Source organism: Etheostoma spectabile, chromosome 5, assembly GCF_008692095.1.
Source record: "Etheostoma spectabile isolate EspeVRDwgs_2016 chromosome 5, UIUC_Espe_1.0, whole genome shotgun sequence".
Classification (NCBI taxonomy): Eukaryota; Metazoa; Chordata; class Actinopteri; order Perciformes; family Percidae; genus Etheostoma; species Etheostoma spectabile.
In genome coordinates, this window is record NC_045737.1 from 60617 (window position 1) to 82500 (window position 21884).

Below are 21884 nucleotides of genomic sequence, written 5' to 3' on the forward strand. Positions count from 1 at the left end.
TTTTGTTTTTTTATCCAATGACTTAGCTCAAAATTTTCGGTTTATACGGTACCGCCGATAGCCACTACATCATATCCGTTTCCAGCAAAACAGAGCAACAGCAGAAAATGCAGAAAAAAACATACAAATTTACAAATTAAATCAATGTCAGACTGACTGACTGACATTGGGATGTGCATTCCTTTTAGAAAACCATTAGCTATTAGAAATGTCTCATGATGTTATTGTCTCTAGAAGTGGATTATTCAACTTTTGTTTTGTTAAAAAAGAATATTGCAATACTCAATACTGTTAAATCGCAATAGAATCACAATACAAAGCGAATCAGCACCCGTGTATAGTGCAAGAATCAAATGGAGTAATCGGGTATATGTAGGCATGTACTATTACCTGAAGTTGTCTTTGGCTTGCTGTCTAGACTGCAAGCATTAGTCCCAACGGTGGCAGTTCTCTTGGTCCTGCTGACGGCATTACTTGATGCAGGATTTCCTCCGGCCATAGCTGCTAAAAGATCATCATTGCTTTTTACCTGAAAGCACACAAAAAAATAAAAACGGTGGCGCTCCTCCTGACTCCTATTCATTGTTAGTACTATTTTTGATATGCCCCTTTTACTTTCACTTCTATATATCTTTTCTATTCATCCTGTGATTCCCCTCATGCCCATCCATCCTACTTTGTCCAGATTGAAACACACACACACACACACACACACCACACACACACACACACACACACACACACCACACACACACACACACACACACACACACACACACACACACACACACACACACACACACACACACACACACACACACACCACACACACACACACACACACACACACACAGACAAGACAACAGACAGACAGACAGCACAGACAACACACAACAGACAGCAACAGCTTTCGTTCCGTAGGCACCATTTTGTTTACTTTGTTACCTTTTTGCTGGTCTGTTCATGTTTTGTCTTCTGTCAACAAATAAATCAACGAATTCACTCCCAAAAAAGAACATCTAATCAAATTCAAAGCGTCTACCACAGGATGAGTCTTACCTTAGACAGAGGTGCAGTGGTGCTGGTCTTAGGTGCAGGCTTCCCGGTGCCAGCGGTAGCTGTGGCCTCTGCCTTCCCTCGATCTCCGCTCACCTTACTCGCCGCTGGCCGGACCGACTTCTTCATACTGAGCTCTGTGATGCCGATACATTTACAGCTCTCAATCTGTGCACAAGGTGGGGGTGGGAGGAGGAGAGAAAGGTAATGTATGTATGTCAGTGTGCAGAGTGATAGCTCCAGTTTTCCATGGAAGAGGAATTCTTTCCACAGAGGCTATTCCCTTAACACTGGAACACACTGAGACCACATTGAATAGACCTTTTTCACAGCATGTGAATAGTAGGGGAAGCACAGGTGGTACTGTGCATGCTGACTTACTGAAATAGCTTACTGAGACCCTTGGGGTCCGTTTCAGAAAGCAGGTTTAGTGAAAACTCTGAGTTAGTTAACCCTGAGATGAGGGAAACTCTGGGTTTTCAGTTTCAAAACGGGAGGTTAGTCAAACCTGAGAGAGAGGGGGAACTCCAGCCCGTTTCAGAAAGAGAGGTAACTTAACCTCAGAGTCAGTTACTATGGTAACTGAGCCTGTTAACCTAACCTGGTCGGGAGCAGGTTTTCTTCTTTCAGTCTCCCCCCTCTGACACAGCGCTCTTTCATTTCCTCATTCATTTGTTCTGTCTGTATCAGGAGCATTTATAGCGCCGTTTATCTGTATTAATAAAAAACGTGTTGGTTTATTAACTTTATTAGGCAGACTATAAAACGTTTTTACTTTGCAGAGAGTTAAACATACAGTACGTCGGGAGATGATATTGAGGCCCCGACTACAGATGTATTTTCATTTACAGATAACTACCATTTGAGCGGTACCACTTGTCTTGCCAGTCTATCAGTTATGTAGCCTACATAATAGGCCTGCACAATTTGGGGGGAAAATATGAATCACAATTTTTTAGCTTAGCATTGATTCTCTGCCACAATTTTTCTTCTCACAAAGTAATATAGTAATATTAATTGCACAGATGACAAAACAAAACAAATTGGCAGTACCAAACACAGATTTTTTGGCATCTATGGCACATTGCACATTATCACAAGCCTGTAAAAATAGAGGCTTCATTAATGAAGAGAACAATATACAACGTCACCCGTTGTGGACATGCTCTTACATCCCAGCAGATTATTTGTGTCACATTACGTATTTTTGCAAAAAAAGTTTTATTTATGACATTGGTGATGCGTAGTATATTGGTAAAGCCACTGTAGCAAAGCACCGAAGAGTGTGACTCGCTCTGAAACGTGTTTTAAGCGTTGTTGTAGAGTTCCCTTGGCACAAACCTGTGGGAGCCATAACAAATGGATGTGTAAAACCCTTTGAAATAAAAGATTATGAATTATAATTCTTTGGATGGTTTAGTAGTAAGCCTAGGACTTTTTCGCCCGCAAGATTGAACCAAAATGCAATATTATACAAATGATTAAGTATGATATTAATACACTATATTGGAACTTACGCATTATACTCTAGCAACAATTTTCTCCCACGCAAATTCTCTCTTTTACAGCAGATGTGATGTGATGCTTTTCTAAACAAAATACATACACTCACTTAACTCTGAGTGAACCTACTCGGAGTTGATGTAACCAACTCAAATCAGCTGCTCTGGAACCGAAAACTCAGAGTTTCCCATCTCAGGGTAAATCAACTCAGAGATCAGAGTTAGACTCAGAGTTTGTTAAACCTCCTTCCTGAAACAGACCCCTGATAGAACTGAGCAATGGTTAAGGTTATCAATTTCTGCTGTGCTTTTCCTACTATGACAAGTCAAAATGTCTGCTGTGAAAAAGGCGAGCCGAGCACTTACAGGAAAACGTGTGGCAGAGTTCAAATAATTCTGCTCGTTCCTCCAATCCCTACAATAACAACTTTTTGTAGATCTTGCAGTTTAAAATATTGTTATTTATATTTACGTCATGATACATGGACACTTCCATTTGGTTACTGTTAGGACAGCTGGGGTGGACCACCCCAGATAAGGAATCTACACTGAAATAGAGGCTTTCAAAAGGCCAAAACAATATCTCCACTAGATGGCTCTTTTGTTTGTGATAATTCAGTCAGTTCAGAGTTTGACATGCCTGTCAGCTGCAACAATGATCAAACTGATAAAGAGTTTGACGTGTGGGGGTTGTTGCACTCCGCTCTGCCAGACAAAAATGGGCAAGACAGAGTTTTCCGAGGACTGTGTAGAAAATTGAGCAGAGCCAAAAAAGGAAAAGTAAGATTCCTTCACAGATCAAAGTAAAAGCTCAAATTAGCACAACTGCAGTCCTATTTTGTGAGGCAAACATGTCTGTTAGCTTGTTACTGGGCAACCGGTCTGATGCACTGAATATCATCTTTCCCTGCCAAGAAATCATTAAGTGCCATGTTTGTGTGAGATGTAGTTCTACCCGGATAATTTGGTGAGTTGCATTGTTGCAGAATGAGTCTTGAATTAATAACCGGGGATACAAAATGTTCTCTTAAATTATTTCAAATGAAGCCCCTATAATTAATTACGTTGGAACAATTTTGCAAACAGTGTTCATTTGGCAGCGGACAAGGTGCTGAAAATGGCTGTAAACAAATCACAAAAGCTCGTAAAAGCACAGCAGGCTTTATTCCGCATTATTCACGCGTTGCGTCCAGGTCTGAAGAGAACCTGACTTGATGCCATTATAGCTAGAAAAAGGGATTTGGGACACAGCTGGAGACTAAGAGTAAGCACTTTAGCACAGATTTGGACGTCTCGGAGCTTTTTTGCACTAAGGCTCTTGAGAGGAAAAAGTGAGCTGAAGAAGTTATTTGTTGTACATGGGAAACCCAGCTGCAATCTATCTCTGACTTAGCTCTTGTTTTCCTGAGCAGAAGTTTGTTGTTTGGATCTGGGAATACATATAATCAAAAATCAGCAGCAGTAAATCAGACTTTAAAAAGAACGCTATGAGAATCTGACTAATGTATTGCAGCAGGAGCACAAATGTTTAGACAAGTTCAGAGTGAAACATTACCATGAATCTTACCTAAATAAATACACACTACAAAAAGAAATCAATATTTAAGATGCAGCAGGAGCAGGGGGCTCACATCTGAGCCGCATTTTGTCAACTTTCTTTTTCCTGATACCTCCAGACAATCCAAACTAACCTGCTACTGAACCACAACTGCACTTTATTAAAAAATAAAGTACTTTTCTAATAGATTTCAGCTGTTTCCTTGGTACAGACGGTGCTTTAAATCTGTCATCCTGCTCCAAATCTTCCACTTCGAGGGCACTCCAAGACCTTTGAAGTGATTCATCTTTTTCTGCCGAGAAGGTATTTATTCGGCTTATTATTTCTGTCAGCTTAACCTTGGCCTCGAGTGACGTAGATGCTGAGACTAAACCATGAAAACACACATCACTAGACTTGAGGAAGACTTATGAGGAGTTTGATTGGATTGGATTTAATTGTATATTTTTCAAATTGTAGCACACGACATCTCAGTCCAAAACAACGTGCTTACTCCTTACTAAGTTTAGAAAGTGCTGCAACCAAACCAGACCAAACAGAAAAATCTTCCCTGCTTCATGTGAAGAAAATGGCAAATAATGTGTCTCAGCTGGTTAGACGCTGCAGCTCCTGTGGTGCAAAGGTAGGTTTTATTCACTGAAACAGACCTGTACAGCAGGCTTATGGTTTACAATACAAACTCAACTTTCAGAGTATATTTTAAAGCATATAGTGTTCACATCTGCAACCTCATTGACCATTCATGATTAGAATATTTATTCTAAATTTACACCATGCATCTTTCCCCAGTCAGTGTTTTTTTCTGGGTTAAGCTCCTTTTTATGTCCACGTACATCCCAACGAGCCTTACCTTATTTGGTTTGCTTTACGCCATGGCTGTATTTAGAGAACATGCACTGTCTCATGTCTGTACAGATCTCACTACATGTCACCCAGACCTAGACATTATGTGTTGACGAGTTATCTTAAATTATATATGCAGTGACGCTGTAAATAATTGCCTGGGAAGCTTTCCTGGCCATTTAGTCAGCCATTGCCTGCACTTCTACAGTCTTGCTTGTCTTCTTACAACAAAAAACCTTTTGGGTACTATATTGGGTATATTGTATGCCACTGAGCATAACTTCTCCAGCTGAAGATACAGGGCAATCAATAGCACTCCTCTTGCTATAGAATAGCCTACATCACTGGGTCTAAGTTGCCCCCCACCGGGCCTTAGCCACTGGGAATTATTGTGGGTTGTATTTTTGTATGTTATACAGTGGGGCGGCTCAGTTGGATACCTAGACAAAGTCATATTTTCAAAATGTAGGGCCCTATGGAATCGGTTTTATAGCTTTTTTAAATTCACAATTTTCTGTGAATGATTCTGTTATGGCCCCAGGCGGGCCCTCGTCAAAAAAAGACATTTGCCACCAGGCTGAACAACTTTTCTGTATATATTTCTTCCCAACCTTATCTTTGTCCACCTAACTCTGTACTGCCTGTGTATGCATGTAATTATCCATAAAACGTACGTTTGGCAGGCCTTTTTCCCAGAGTACTGACATGTGAACTCAACAACTAGCCAGTTTTCTGAATAGCTGAATGCGTGTCAAAGCAGATGTCTGAAACAGAGAGCTGCTAGCTCTTTTCATTGGATCTGAATAGACATGGGAGAGAAGGCTGGGGACCAAAAGTGCAGCTAAATGGGGCAGAGGCAGCGGCCTTTTCTTTCACTCGCTCACTCTGCAAAACTACTGCAAAAAAGGTTTGTGTGTGTACCAGTTTAGAAATTCCTAAAGAAAGAATTCAAATACACAAAATAAATTTACACACACACACACACACACACGCACGCACACGCACGCATCTCACGCACGCATGCATGTCAGAGGGGCTCAGTTTGGAAAATGTAGTCTAAAAGAGTCGTTCTTCTCACACAGCACAACTGTAGTATGCACCAACATCTGTGATGAATCACACCGTGTCCAAAAACAATGCCGTTTCTGTGATGCTGAAGAACTATTTTCTTGGTGACTCCACATCATTGGGCTTACTGATTCTTGTTTAAATATGGCTACACTCTTCAATAAACAACACAGATATTAAAAGGTCGGAGACCATCCGGTTGACCTGCCGCCGGCAGACATTTTCTGAAATATTAGCCAACTGCATACATCTTCTGAGGAGGAATGATTGCAGCATTGTTATTCAGAAATAACAACATATAAGCAGCCACAAGGATATGAATATTTAATGTTTCAATTTATTGAAATATATTTAATAATTTATGTATTAAATAAATAAGAGATAGGATGTTGTCAATAAAATTCAACAGCTCAACTCAATTTAGCCATTTGGCGCTCTGTGCTGCAGAACGTAAGCTGCTCCTTAATAAGCCAAAAGCCAATAACACTTATCCTGATTCTAATTAAACAGAGCTACTGTATTTGATTTCAGTGGTAATGAATGCAATGGATCTGATCCAAGGCTGACCAAAAGGAACAAGTGTGTGTAGTGTTCCTTTACAGACAGCTGAACAAAGCATGAGACATGAGACAGAAGACGGAGAAGAAACAGCCAAGTTAAGTCTGGGAAGAGAAGGAGGTGGGGGTCGCAGTGGTCTAGTAACTTATTAATACCCCTTCCCTGCTCTCCTCCCTTATTCATGCTTTAACCGCGGGGAGGCACTTCCTTGCCAAAACATCAGCTTCCTGCGGCGGCGTCTCCAGTAAAAAAAAAATAAAAAAAAGAAGTAAACCCCAAAAAGGGTGACTGTGTGTACAAGGACAAGCAGGCACCAGTCTGTCTGAGACAGACCAGAAACTGTCAAACCTTTAATTTCATTATATAATCATATGCCTCGCTATTAATCACAAGACTTTGCAATTACACAAGCCATTTTCTATAATGTAGACTTCAGTAATTTTAGTATATCAATGCTACAATATTAAAATTAAGAATATGTAACAAGTCATTGTTAACCTATTTGACATCATTAACATCAACCTGTCCTGGTATTGTAAAAGCAAAAGCATCCACAGTGATAAAAGGAGCTATGGCGTGTTTGTGAGTTCCCATTCACCTTCCACTTCTTCAACACGCTCTGTGGAAGAGTTTTCATGCCTACTACAACTAAAAATGTAATCATCAAATTTAACCAAACTGGGCATGACTTTGATTCTGACATGGAATTGTCTTGGAAATACATTACATTTATTAATAACCCCTTGTTCAAAGTCAGAGAAGTTTCTCCAAAATATTTTTCTAAAAGCAATCAGGCAGGCAAAGAAGGAATATCTCATGAGTCAATCTCCTGGAAATTCATTGATTTAAAGAGTGGGCTGTGACATATTGCTGTTTCCAAGCTATTCCAGGAGAGTTGCGACACATCTGTAGTCACCTCTGGTTAAAAAAGACGATTTCAAATGAATTGAAAGAGAGGAAGATTCTGTCAGATACACACAGGGGTTACAACTCTGCAATAGTATACCGTTTGGGCCAGCCAAAGGGAATTGGCAAGCTGCAACATGAGTTTATTGTTGACTCTTCTCAGGGGGGTGGCAATTTTACATTGTTCTTGGTTACACCTTGCTAGCTACATTAGCAGCAGCACGGCTAACGTTAGCCCCAACAGTTTGTCATTCAACAACACAAGCAAATACTTTACCAACTAAACCATTTAGGTAAAAACAACTATCCCACTCTATGGAGTAAGCATACGTCGATTCTATGATGTTAAAGACCAAATAGCAACTTAAAACCATGGAGATACCCTAGGTAACTACGTTAGCTGGTTAGCTAGCTAGAACGTCAGGCACGAAAGAATCTCAACAATTTCACTTCCTGTCAGGCCATAGGCTTTCAAAACAAAAGCACCGAGCTAGACACGTAAGCACAACCATTCAACAACCTCACCTGAAACGATAATAACAAAACTCCGAAAAGACAGGATAATTTGAACCAGAGTAAAACAGAGGTATTATAGATGAATAGATATATGGAATATATTGAGTAGATGTGGTTTATACTGCAGATATGAATAGCCAGGTGAAAAGATACTTTCAGTTTACAAAGTCAAAAGCGCTAAAGACCGAGCATTACCGAAGTTATTTCCAAATATTTAGCTGTAGGTAGTCTTGCCAAGACGTTCAGCGTAGCCTGCTAACGTTAACTCAGCCAAACAGAATTGATTTAATACCATTGCAAAGAATAACAAAAGATGTGACAAATTCAATGTCAGCAAAAACAGTTAACGTTTACCAGGAAAAATAAGCTCCTTTCAGCTAACTCTGTTAATCACAGTTATATTTACGCATATCCAATTATGAATGACACTGGTGCTACAAGTAAAGACATCGCGACTTATTTTGAAATAATTCATAGTATAGGTTTAAATGATTTCTTCTACCTTGACAGCAGACCAAAAATGTGCTTTGATGTTAAAACAATAATTATAGCTAATGCTATTTAAAACAAACAAACGAACAATGCAAGTCTGTGCATTTAACGTAATTTTAGATTAGGTTTACGCGTTTCTTTGAAGTCAGTTAGTTAATTTACCTCAGCTGTCAGTAGGCTACCGTTAAGCAATGGGAAAGGCAATGTTGCTAATGCTATCGTTAGGATAACAATGTTAGCATAGCCGGCAAAAAGACAGCGCTATGTCAGACACCAGATACAATATTCCTACCTGAGGTTCTCCTAGCTAATGTGTCTGTTTGACACGTTGATAAAGGTGTTCATTTGCGGTCGCAAACAGTTCGCTAATTCACTTCTCCAGACGGGAGGCAGCATCGGTTTCGGATGTCAGCTTCTTTCTGCTGGCAGCTGCCGGATGATCTTCTGCTGCCCCCTCCTCTAGTTGCATCATCTCAACATCACCCTCTGTACGGGGGGACACTACTGCCCCCAGGATGTCTAAATATCTAGCTAGTCGGCCATTTATTATTGTTTCCAAACTACTGGCACTGGGCCAAAAATCTTCAGCGCTTCTCTTCAACTAAGTCAACACTTTCAATAAGGGTAGAGGAAAAGGGCACAATGCATGGTCCAAGAGCTATTCTGCGGATTAGTCCTTCTAAAGTTAAGATAACTCGTTCACATACTCTTATCACACCTTGATTATTATCAGACTATGTTATGTGGACAGCATATCACATTTGATGTGAAAACTTCTATTCATTTTTGTTTCAGGGATTCTTTGCTATAATGATAACCAACTAAGCATACAGTAGGCCTAAATACATTTTGATAAAATGGAAACATACAATGGAAATGTCTGGATTAACAGGTTGGTATTCCCAAGGATCCCAGGCCACCAAAGCCCCGACACAGTTAATGTGTGTTACTTTTTTAAAATTTACAATACAGGTATGCATGATCACTGTTTTCTCTGGCCCTGCACTGAATTATTTGCATAACATATCAAGTAGAATACATACAAGGTAGGGCCTAGATACAGTGGCGTAGGCTGAAAAAGTTTTTTTGGGCAGGCCAGTAGAAAAGTGAGTGGGCCCTTTTCAAAAAGACCTGGAAGTACAGCAATAGCAGTAGGCCTACTGTCTACAACATGCTCAATAAACAAATCTCAGTCTAAAAGTTAGTTCAACATGAACAAAAACTGTCAATTTTAATTAGTTAAGTAATCACCTTCCTATTTAGTAAGAAATCACAAACACTGATGATGGCTTCTAGCTGAAATGCGTTTGTGTTTTGCCCACATTAAAGAAGAAAAGATAACTGATCTGTGAGTGACTTTAGTTCTAGTTTTCTTTGATCCTGTCACTGCCTTGGACTAGACTGTCTAAGATTTGGCGCCTTGCTGGCAATTTTCAATTTTATCTTTCATAATTCAAACAATGCTGGAAGTTTTCATTCTTTGATTTTCTTTTACTGCCGCTCATGATCTGACCATCTCTCTTTCTCCTGCACACTGTCACGTGATGACAACCACACATGAGCATTTTAGGCATTAAGTAAATTATTTAATATTTTCCTTGTCTCCTACTGTATATAAGTGCATTGCATTTTTTTTTAATGACGGTATTAACACTGATACCATTGCCATTTTTAAGACCCCGCGGTATACCATATTACCGGTCAACCCTACATACCATTTTAAAGTGAAGCCATTGTTGTCGCAGTAACTTGTAACAGTACATTGCTTCACACATCCACCATGGTATATTGGAAAAGCCAGCCAGCTAATCAGAAGAGAAGACAATGGGAGTAATGGGCCAGTGCTGCCCTGGCCCATTACTGACTATGCGCCTGGGTAGATAGGACAGTAACAAGTGCCATATCTGGCTGCAGGGGGGGGGGGGGGACCAGGGGGCATTGCCACCTGCAGAGTAAACTATAGTACTACTACTACAGTACAGAAGGAGTTAATATTTGTTTTAGAGGGCTGAAACATCGCTGAGCCTGGATATATTAAAGCAGAGTTGTCTCAGAGATGAAACTTTTAGTCTAAGTTTGTTGTTATCTCATACTAAGAAATCACCCATTGCAAGATTAATGTTACCAAGTGTTTATTTACATAAATCATACATACACTCCCCACTAGTCTCATCCTAGGAATCACTAAGAGTTATTGCTTACTTTACATAAATCACAAGCCTGTAGGGTTATACTTTGTGCTAACAAGTGTTTGAATGCTTGTAGTGATTTGTGAAAAAAATATGAATGCAAGAACACAGTGTATTTTCAGTAAGTAATAATAGCTATGTCTATGATAAACCTATGAATAAGCCAGGAGAAATTGGATATGAATGAATCACTATGCTTCAAGGGCCCCACTAGGGAACATCTGGTGTTTGAGATGATGCTCTTATTTCTACAGCAGTGTGGTTTTGTCCTATATAGGTAGACTAAAGAAAAGGAATGCTGGAAGCAACAACATGAACAGAAAAAACCCCCAATATGGACAAAAAACATATGAAATACAGACAAAAGACAACTGTGATTTAAAATTCTACACAGCACAGTATACATTCCATGGGTGGAAGGATTAGGTCTCGCCTAATCCCCCTGGAATGATTTGCCTTTCACTTCTCTGTACCACTTCCAAAAAAAAAAACACTACATGAACGTTGGCTCGGACACCACCAGAAGAACCATACAAATTGTATAGCACACACTTCAAATGGGTAGGTCAACATGCCTGCATGTTGCTCTGTGTAAACTACAGTTTTCAGTCTCTGTACAAATTAAGAGTGTGTGTAAACATTAGGGTAACTGAAATGTTCTATTGGTCATCATCAGCAAGGAAACATTGGCACAGGTGAGCTCTCAACCAAGACAAACGTTTCTGGGGGGAAAACAAACATGTATAGACATGAAAAATATATGTCCATTCATCCAACCATTCATCTAGTATCCATTACAGAAACAAATCTTACAAAATCCAAATCCAGCACAAATCCCTGTCTGTGAATACAGAGCTGATGTGCACAGTGACAGAACAGGGCGGTGTCAAATATCAAAGTACAGTAAATAATGCTCCTTGATATTTAAATTAAATAAAAAAAAATGTCTATACATCATAATGGTATGTCTTTTACTGACACAGCAGGCGAGCTTTTAAATAAACAGAACATACGTGGTCATCACATCTCTGAAAGGAATGGCTTTGGGTGTGGGCTCTTTAACAGTTTACAATGCATTGATGGTTCCACCTAGTGGCTAAATAAAGCGTCCTCCGAGTCCCGGCTGCTCAGCAGCATCCACCTCATTAGGCAGCAGACATTCTGCCTCTGAACAGAACATTTACAGACAAGTGCATGATGTTCTTATACTTCGGTAGAGAAGAGAAGGCTTTGACGTTTGCTGTCAGGTGTTGGAATGCTCTCCAGCTGAAGGAAGTAAAGAAGGACTTGCACCTACAGTAAAGACAGAGAAAAGGTAAATCAGACCACACAGTCCAAATGTCACTGTCCCACTTCACTCTATCCCGGCACAGGTTTTACCTGAGACATGACCTCTAGAGACCAGCTGTCGTTCATGGAGATTGGCTGTGAGCTGTTGGAGATTTTGCTGTCTTTTTCAGAGGGCCGCAGCAAAGTGGGACCAAAAACGGTGGCCAGATTGTGCAGAGACATCTTGTTGATGCTCTCATTTTCAGCCACCCTGTAAGAGCAAAGCAAAAAAATAAAGTGAACCAAATCAGTTATGTATCTATAGCTACCATAAGTGTGAACTGTATTTCCCAGGCAGGAATCAAAGTTTTCAACAGGAAGAATGTTTTTCATACTTTATATAAGTTAGTCTTGCATTAGAGCTATAGTTGGTAATGTTAAAACCCAAATTACTTTTTGTCATATTTGCTGAAATTGTCTCTATATGCTGACAGTACTACATGAAGTCAATAATCCGTGTTCCTCCGCCTCATACTGGTGCTCCTACTGGCATAAGGAAAACAACCAATCAGAGGGGAGGAGTCTCTATTGCAGTGCTGCTCGTCAAACTGTCAAACTAGGCAACGCTGATCAAATATGAATCAAGATTCTGTTAGCGTATAGATAACGTTGGCTCAACCTTCTCAAAGACGTTCTCATTGCCGTCAATTCAAGATTTGGCTTGTGAGATGGCTAGGGTGGCGGTGTTTGAAAAAAATGTCATATTAACGTTTTTCCTGATTGGATGTCTACACTAGCCTGGAAAACCAGACCCAAATCCAAAATAATTAAGGGTCTGGCATCGAGTAATGAAAGTCGCCCATCTCGTGGCGTGGCACCAAGCGTGCATTTGAAAATCTCACTGCACGCAATTGGATAACACTACAACCAATCACAACAACACACAGGGTGATGTATCCCGAGCTCCATATGTTTAGCTACCAGCGGAGCTAACTGGTAGATTCGTCATCGGTTTCGCTTGCCTCTGGCCCGCCTACATCAGATACACCGATGTGATTGGTGCAGCTCGGCTACAAGGGGATAGTTAATGAGCAACATTACTCAATGCCAAAGTAACTCACTGAGCAAATTCAGCTCTCGCAAGAAGTCTTGATTTCAAGGGTATGTCTACACTAGGAAATGGGGAAAGTACCTGAGCTTTCTGGAGGGATCCTAGGAAGCTTTGTGCTGGGAAGAGACTTGTATGATGGGCCTATGGTGTTGTCATTTATATATATGTTTATTTGGTTTTTGGTTTATTGTCTATTTTGTCATTACTTTGTTGTATGGTCTTGAATATTGTGGTTAGTGTGTTATATTTTGGCCTCAATCAAAAATCCATCGCACGTCTGCAGCTTGTGCAAAATGCCGCTGCTCGCTTTCTCACAAATACTTCTCGGAGTGCACACATCACTCCCGTTCTTTTTACTCTACACTGGCTTCCGGTGCGTTTTAGAATTGATTTTAAAATTGCATTGTTTGTTTTTAAAGCCTAAATGGCCTTGCCCCAAAGTATTTGTCCGAGCTTTTAACTTTGGGTGGGCAAAATCGGTTGTTGCGGTCTTCCAATCTGCGGACTCTAGAAGTCCCGAGGTCGAGGTACAAGCAGTGGGGCGATCGGGCTTCGCTGTTGCTGGCCCAAAACTCTGGAACAAGCTCCGCCAGACATTCGCACTGTAACGGATGTTGTTCATTTTAAATCAAAACTTAAAACTTATTATTTAGAAGGCTTTAATACACAGTAGTGGTGTAACAATTCTTCTTCTGATGATTATAGGTTACTTAATCTGTCTGTTTTTTTTTTTTTTTATGTTTTGTCTGTTTGTTTGTTTTGTTTGTTTGTGTCTCACGTGAATGTTGTGTTTGTTTTCTTGATGATGTAAAGCACTTTGGACACCTGCTGGTGCTGTAAAGTGCTATATAAATAAATGTTGATTGATTGATTGATTGATATTTTCTTGCTTTTTGAGATTGTTCAGGTGCCGCTGAAAGATGTTGGATGTCCCTATTTTCAGGCCGGATGTCCGTTACCTTCCAGGCAGCTAGCTAGACTATCTGTCTAATCATCGTAGTTTTCTGTTGAATGTACAGATGTTCCACCAACACAAGTTCCTTCCCGAGGCTATTACAGAGTCATTGTCATTGATTGAAATTTGTTTTAAAGAAATGCAAATAAACTGGAGCACATTTTTCTCCACAGCGCTGTGGAAGAAGGTACTATTACACCCACCCATTACTATTGGTTACCCTTTACGGCTAATGCTACAGCAAATAATATTAGACCCTATAGATACTCCCAACAGTACCTATTTATGTCATCACTGCTGAACACTTTATGCAACGCTATGTCAACTACATCATGTCTGTCTCACCTCTTATCACACTAAAATTGTGACAAAAATAAGTAACTTTTTCTAAGATGGATAACAGACATGCACACAGTCAAACAACTGATCCACGGATACACAATATCTCAAATGACTTATTCATTGCGAGGTCTTTTACCTTTTAAGGTGGTCGAGCAGGAAGACGAAGGTGACCAGATTGGGCTCTGGCAGAGACAGCAACAGGTTGAGCATGCAGCTCTCCTTGGCCACACTGTCAGAGAGAGCTGCAAGGCAAAAGCACACATGAATGTGCCTGTGTCTCCTCGCGACCGCATTAAAGCCCTCCTGACTATCGAACATCGTGCCAAAATTAAGAACTGCCGACTCACCGATGCCTCCAGCAAAGTTGGGGTACAACTCATCAGTGAAAAGAGGCTCGGGTAGCTCGCGGAAATACAGCTTCAGTGTTCCAGCGATGGCGTTCACGTCCATCTCCCTCATCATGACAGACACGTCTCTGTTGTCTGCGGGGCAGATGAGTCAACAGTCACTAATTGCTAAGGAATATAAGCTACACAGTGAGCTTTAAAAAAAAAAAGTATGAGTGCTGCAGAGCTCTGTCTTTCACGTCGGTCTACATGTAAAGTATCTTTTCTTTCCAACAGTCTGAGAAGAAATCCCACTCGACTGAACTCACTTGAATCAAAGTCAGCCTTCAGTGCCTGGATATCAGTTGCGACGCCAGACACTCTGTAAAGTCCCACCTCGTCCATCCCCCGTCGCTCAATTTCCTCCACACACTGTCTCACAATGAGGGGAACCTTGGAGCGTTCTCGCCTAGTGAGCACATGGTCACACAGAAGCAAGTTTTATAAGGGGCTACTTATCAACACAAAATCAACACATTATATCAATGCAGTAAGTAGAAGAGACTGCTGTTGAAATAAATGCAGCCTGTCCTATGTCACCCATGGGGTTTTGTAACACCAAAAATCCCCCCGGTCCATCTGCGCCGTCCCAGAACCGGCTCTACACTCTGCTAAAATTACGTGCTAGGTGTCGGGGAGTGTTGCACAGGCCGGGCAGGAAGTGGAATGAGCTGACTTCAAATCACTACAGTATAGAGCTGTGCAATATATTGATTTTATATCAATATCGTGATATGAGACTAGATATCGTCTAAGATTTTGTGTATCATAATATCGTAATATGACATAAGTGTGGTCTTTTCCTGCTTTTAAAGGCTGCATTACAGTAATCTGATGTCATTTTCATCTTCCCAGACTGTTCTAGCTGTTCTATTATTAGCCTTTACACACTTAGTCATTATATCCACATGACTGATGATTATCTATCAAAAATCTCATTGTGTAAATATTTTGCGAAAGTACCAATAGTCAACACTAAACTATCGTTGCGGTATTGATATCGATGTATTTGGTCAAAAATATCATGATATTCTCCATATTGCCCAGCCCCACGACAGTATTTTAACAGCGCAATGAGATAACTGTTGTGGTGACTTGGCGCTATATACATTTGAGATTGATTTTACGCTATATAAATAAAATTGAATTGAATTAAAACAGTTAAAAATCTTTGATTTTTGTTGTTTAAAACTGGATGGGAGAAACTGTTTAACTATGCAAACTACTTTATTTAATTGTAGAAGCACAAATATCCCAGAAAAATGACAAAAACAACAAAATCTGCAAGTCTGGCAGGAAAAATGCCCCTCTTCTGAGATGCTACCGTGAGAAATGACGCACGGCAAATGATGGAACAAAATCAAGGCGCAGCCAGAACATGGCGCCTGGTGGAATTCAGGCTTTTGTACTAGTGCTTCTCAAAGGACCACATTTCCCATACACCCTATTGTTCCATCACAGTAAACCTTTCATTTTCATTCATTGACAAATCAAAATTCTGCCACTAAAACAAAAAGCCCAAAATATATAATGTTGTAAGGGAGCACATATGTTGTCTCATTGAGTTGAATAAAATATTAAAAATTGGAATATGGGCATGACGTACACACAACACACACTTCACCAACTCACTTAGTTACTATGTTGATCTTCACTCCAAAGACGCCAGACTGTTTCCGTGAAGGCATTCGCTTCAGACTGAACTCTCGGCTGGTGAACTTCATCGAAAGCTTCACCTCAATCTGAAACAAGAAAGGACACCGGTTATTTTGGACAACTATGTAAACTAAGATAACATGTTTAACTTTTATCTGAAGGCACTGTGGCTACAAGTGACATTAACAGGACAATGGTACTGTAAATGCTAAAACAGTGTAAGACTAGCACAAGTACAGAAGAGACAGCAAACTGACTGTAATGTCCGTTTCACAACAATAGCTATCTAAAAGATTGCTTAAATAAGCTACTGTTCATTCCAGACAAATTTAGACCATAATGGCAAAACTCTAGTGTACTAAATGTTGTTTTATTGCTTTTCTCCAACTTTTCATTTGTAAGAGGAAGAATGTGTTATTTTGTTATTCCTTGTTTCACAAAAGTTCCATGGTTACAAGTTACGTAGTCTCATTTTAACCCTCAGGTTGTTTGGGTCAAATTGACTGTTCAATATATCAATGTTCTTGTTAATTACCCAAAAAAAACATGACTGATTCCACACAACGCTCTTTGGCAAGTACACATCTCTACTTTCATTAATTTTGGAATGTCTTATTCACTTTTAGAGCATTTGAAAAACAAATTGAAGTGGTTTTGAAATAGTATTGAGAAAAAGTTGACATATTCCAGTCTGTGAATATCCATCAACATCCATTCCTTTAATTTTAGTCTAAAGAATTCCTAATTTGTGCTTTTCTAACTCAAACATTAGGTATGATAACCTATAAATGAGGTTCATTGACCATAACTTCCAAAAATAACTGTAAATTAAAGTTAATAAGTTAGTGTTACGTAGTGTTGAAAACGTCAAAAAAGTGACAAACATTGAAAAAATGCATCAAAAGGGTTGAAAAAAAAGGGACAAAAACGTAAGAAAAACTTATTTTCAATTTTGACAGGAAGACAACACAAGGGTTAATGCATGTAGTATCTGTGTATTTGGTGTTGTCAACCACACTACTACAACCTATCCACCTGTTACTTTTGGATAGCAGTTATCCTTTACAACTTATGTTACATGAATCAGTTTTAATATAAACACTAAAATTGGCTCCTGGTTCACAGCTTCCAAAGTGAAGTTAAGGGGAAAATAAATGATAGTTAGCAGCCACATGTTTCCAGTTCCAGTTTTCCAACCTTTATTTTACTTAACTATTGATGTCCTTTTAAACCCTTAAAATGCCAGTTTGTTTACATAATGTCAGTTTTGTTTTGCATGGACAATTTAATTATTTTCTGCATACTAATTAATACAAGGAGTATTTTTTCCATTGCCTGAGATATGGTCAATGGTTGGCAACAATATGGATTTTGATTTTATACAGCAGCAATTACCATAGTGGAAACCAGAACAATAGCATGCAGTTGCCCCATAGTTTAAAACAAATACAAGTTTAATGCCTGGGTTCTAGATTGAAAGCCTGATATAATAGAATATATGATTTTATGCTGTAATGACCACAGGATCAACCATTTTAAATAGGTTTCAATGGGGACATTTTTGCCTTTATGTCATGGCTTGGCTTGCTGCCTCTCCTGTCTGCTTTCCCTTTCTCTTGTGTTTTTTTTGTTTTGCCTTCTTTCTGTTCTGTGGGTGTGGCGCTTCTCGCTCTCTCTCGCTCCTCGTCAGGACACCTGAGATCTGAGTGTTTGTATTTTGGCTACACAGTTTATAATACACTTATTATAGAGCCGGATTGAACCAGAAAAAACATGCCAAAATGTATTTCATATGCATTAACACAGCCAAATAATCTAAAAATGAAAAAAGCAACAAATGTCCCTAGTGAAGCATAAACGTAAAAATGTGTTACAGTCCCCATTGTCATCTGGTCCAGGTTTGAAGAGTGGTAAGCAGTTTTTGATCTAGAACTGGTCTAATGTGGTCTAGATTAAGAAAACAGTCCATGAAATCTCCCTTTTTTGTACTCTCTGGAATCTATTTGTCAATGTTTGACAAGTTTAGCTAAAGTAGTTTTTCCTCAAAACCTGGTCTAATGTGGTCTGGATACAGAAAAAAACTGTACAATTACAGCTTTACAAATCTGAAAGTAGGTTTGAAGCAGACTTAAGGGGGAACAATGCCCATTTAAAAAAAAAAAAAAAAAAAACTCCGCCAAAAAAATCCAAAAACTCCCAAAAAAACTCCCAAATCCAAAAACTGGAGTGACACAACTTAAATTTGTGTTGTCAGTATAAAGTGAAACAGAGTACCCAGGAGTTCTACATGGTATAGTAGTGTTTACATACTATATGGGTATATGTTCTGTTTTAGAACTGAGAACACTACAATATATTAAAGCTCATTTGGGTATAAAAAAGAAAACAAAATCCGTCTCCCATTCATCGTTTCTGGAGCAGCTCCAGACGTACAGAAGTTTGAGAGTTACTTCTTACTTAGTTTCTGACTTTGTGAGAGAGAAGCTCCAAAATATTGATTTAACTTTCCTAGGCCATGGGATTAACATATTACAATTTGTAATTTAGGTGGTGTCTAACACTTTTTACCAACTGCAAGTGGTGCAAAAATGAAGACTCAGCATATATATATATATATATATATATATATATATCATAACTTCTCTTTCCTTTAACTTTCCGCTTAACCTGACCTAATTTGGAAGCTGTGAACCAGAAGCCAACTTCAGCATTGTTGGTTAAAGTGATTCATTTAACACAAGTTGTGAAGGATAATCGGTGCAAAAATGGAGAACCCTTTGCTAAATGTCATCATGTAGCTTTCCCTTATCTTTCTTCGTAACCTCTTGGCACCTTTGACTGGGATGCTTAAAACACTTACCCCATTCATGGCGATGACGGTCCTCTGCCAGTCTTTATTTTGCAATGTCTGAGGATCCAGCTAAAGAAAGAAAAATGTATTTAGAGTTTCACTTAATTTTTAATTAAGATTCTGTTTAGAGTTAATAAACAGGGAATAGTGTGCCAGGTAATATGAGTATTACCTGCTGCCTTAACATAAACTCCATCTGGCCAGGTAGTGTCAGTGATCTATCTAAGTCATCTGACTAATACCACACCGCCAGCCTGTACTTACAGTCACCAGGCATGAGGAACCCGATAACATCACTACTGTAAGCACTGTGGCCGTCCATGAAGGCAGATGTTCTTTCAGCCAAGAAACCACCAAATCTCAGACAACCCTTTGTAGAGTGAAAATCAATTTTCTTATAGAATACTTTTTAGTAAAGACTTAATAGAAAAAAAAAAAAAATCGTAGGCGGTGCAATGCTAATTTCTAAATCTCAAAAGGGATCGATCCCAACAGAAATACAACAGTGTATAAAAAGAGTTTCAGCAGGTTTCACCAAGTCAAATTTAAGACTTTTAAAGACCATTATGAATGGAATTTAAGACCTTTATCCTAACATCAACTGAGCCTTAAATTCAGTTTTTCTTTCAAGCCAAGTATCGCTAAACCTGCACTTCCACATAGCTGAAGAATGAAATCCGTTTTAGGTCTGTGGTACAATCAGAAAGAGACTTGCGCCAACAAGGTGAAAGCTGATTGGCTGCAATATAAGTCGCATGTTGCTCTCAGCATTAGAGGTTGCATAGACGTAGTAAAATAAGACCTGTTTAAAATACTTTAAGACCTAGAACACAATACTTCAGAGAATTTAAGACTTTTAAAAGACTCCAAGGACACCCTGATAACTCAAAATGTTTTTGTTTTTTTTCATAACCAGAAAATAAGAGAAAGCTAAAACAAGTTTGGCCTTAAATATCCCTGAAGGCATCCCTTACAACATCCCATAAAAAGGTATGTCCACAGCTCGCTGTCCATGTCTTTACCTTTGGTTTGATCAGACTGCTGCGGACTCGCTCCCACAGACGGGCCCCTGTACCCGGGACTTTTCTTGTAGCCGTGTCTCCCTCTTCATCTACACCGCTGCCAGCCTGATCCACACTCTCCCCCTCGTTAGGATTACTCTCACTCATTCTTTCTGGCATGAGCCTCTACTCTCTCTCTCTCTCTACTCTTAAATTTGACTTTCTCTGACTAATGGCAAACAAACAAAGCAACCAGAGCTGTTTTCTAAACCACGGAGGCGCTAACGAGCGCAGCAGGTTCTTCTTCCCTGAACAACCGGCCACCGATCACATCGCCTTGGAGAATGGAGATTATCTTCTTGAATGCAGCCCGGCTGAATCTTTACAAGACTTTCTGTTCTCTTAATGTCTCAGCATTGTTATGCCCCAGATCCTTTCATTCCAGTGAGAGTCAGAAAAGGAACAAAGCAACGCAAGCCCGCCGACCACGCTTGCCTTGTGTTGTTCCACTTCCCAGATGGATTTGAGGGATTAACTCCAGAGAATCCCCTCCTACCCTGATTACCAACATGCTCATGCCTTCTGCTGTGAAGAGGAGGTAAACTACAGTTTCAGGTAGCCTAAGGACGGGCCTCTGGAGTCAATAACTGATTAGTGCTAGAGACATTTAACATCAGGCTTGTCTTCCCATATCTGGATCAATATTTACTATTCAAATCCATGATAAAGCCCTTACATTAACTGGTACCTTTCCCCAAAACATTTTCTATCTTCTATTACTTTTCATCTTTTTTCCCCCCCACAAAGCAGGTCCTTCAGGTCCTGTCTCAGCTAATACGATACTATTTCTTGAAATGGTAAAACTGGTAAGAAAGGTTATTCAATATTATTTATTAAAGTTTTTAATCTTATATTAATTGTGGATTTTCCAGCTATCACATCTCATTGTAACTGAATTTGTCACACCCAAATTGGCCAAGAATATGTTTTTTTTAGTTTTTAAATTCTCTGTTTTATATCTATATTCTTTTTTAATATTTATTTTGTATTTCATTAGCTATTATTTATATTGTTTTGTATGTATTTATTCCTTTGCATTTCTTTCAAAATGAATCATTCATAACTATGTATTATCTTTTTTAACTTATATTTATAATTATTTACATATGTTTTTATTATATTATATAGTATTGCTTTGTATATATATATATATATATATATATAAATATATATATTAGTGCTGTCAGTTAAACGCGTTCTTAATGGCATTAACGCAAACCCATTTAACGGCGTCAATTTTTTTTATCGAGAGATTAACGTTCTTTTTGGCCTAGCAAAAATGTTTTTTTTCAAATGCTGTTGCAACAACTAGGGACCACTTGGAATCTAGCTAGACCGGAAACAAAACAACAGGCACACCACACACACTTGTTTGGGCTTGCGAGTCGGCCAAAGAGTAGTAACGTTACGTTTTGAGGGATGGCGAGCGTGAGACGCCAAAATGGACGCCAATAAGATTCTAAATGGAAAGTTTCCTTTTTAAAAGTTGCCACATGTTCCATTGTGATCCGTGTGTTTGGTTGTTGAGAACTGAGCTATCATCACAGCACGTCCAGTCTGAAATA

At 39.3% G+C, this 21884-nt stretch overlaps 2 protein-coding genes and 1 long non-coding RNA gene across 5 annotated transcripts in view; 1 reads left to right on the forward strand and 2 right to left on the reverse strand.

The window, feature by feature from the left end:
• Positions 1-9086, reverse strand: part of LOC116689299 (cytospin-A) — a 28785-nt gene extending 19699 nt beyond the window's left edge. For both annotated transcript variants that reach the window (XM_032515794.1, XM_032515793.1), the window contains exons 1-3: positions 8792-9086; positions 1060-1224; positions 391-529 (exon numbers count right to left, since the gene is read on the reverse strand). In XM_032515794.1, coding sequence (XP_032371685.1) covers positions 391-529; positions 1060-1185 — 265 coding nt within the window. In that variant the 5' untranslated portion in view covers positions 1186-1224; positions 8792-9086. The remainder of the gene's footprint in view (positions 1-390; positions 530-1059; positions 1225-8791) is intronic.
• A 1528-nt stretch (positions 9087-10614) lies between these two features.
• Positions 10615-21884, reverse strand: part of LOC116689298 (breakpoint cluster region protein) — a 48934-nt gene continuing 37664 nt past the window's right edge. The window contains exons 1-8 of one of the 2 annotated variants that reach the window (XM_032515792.1): positions 20281-20922; positions 19268-19327; positions 16384-16493; positions 15021-15160; positions 14713-14847; positions 14502-14607; positions 12069-12228; positions 10615-11981 (exon numbers count right to left, since the gene is read on the reverse strand). In XM_032515792.1, the coding sequence (XP_032371683.1) occupies positions 11892-11981; positions 12069-12228; positions 14502-14607; positions 14713-14847; positions 15021-15160; positions 16384-16493; positions 19268-19327; positions 20281-20439 (960 nt within the window). In that variant the 5' untranslated portion in view covers positions 20440-20922 and the 3' untranslated portion in view covers positions 10615-11891. Of the gene's footprint in view, positions 11982-12068; positions 12229-14501; positions 14608-14712; positions 14848-15020; positions 15161-16383; positions 16494-19267; positions 19328-20280; positions 20923-21884 lie in introns of those variants that run through there. The other variant, XM_032515791.1, reaches the window with a different exon arrangement.
• Positions 18645-19859, forward strand: LOC116689309 (uncharacterized). Its single transcript, XR_004331967.1, has 3 exons — positions 18645-18656; positions 19407-19414; positions 19776-19859. It is a non-coding gene; the product is annotated as an uncharacterized LOC116689309 (long non-coding RNA).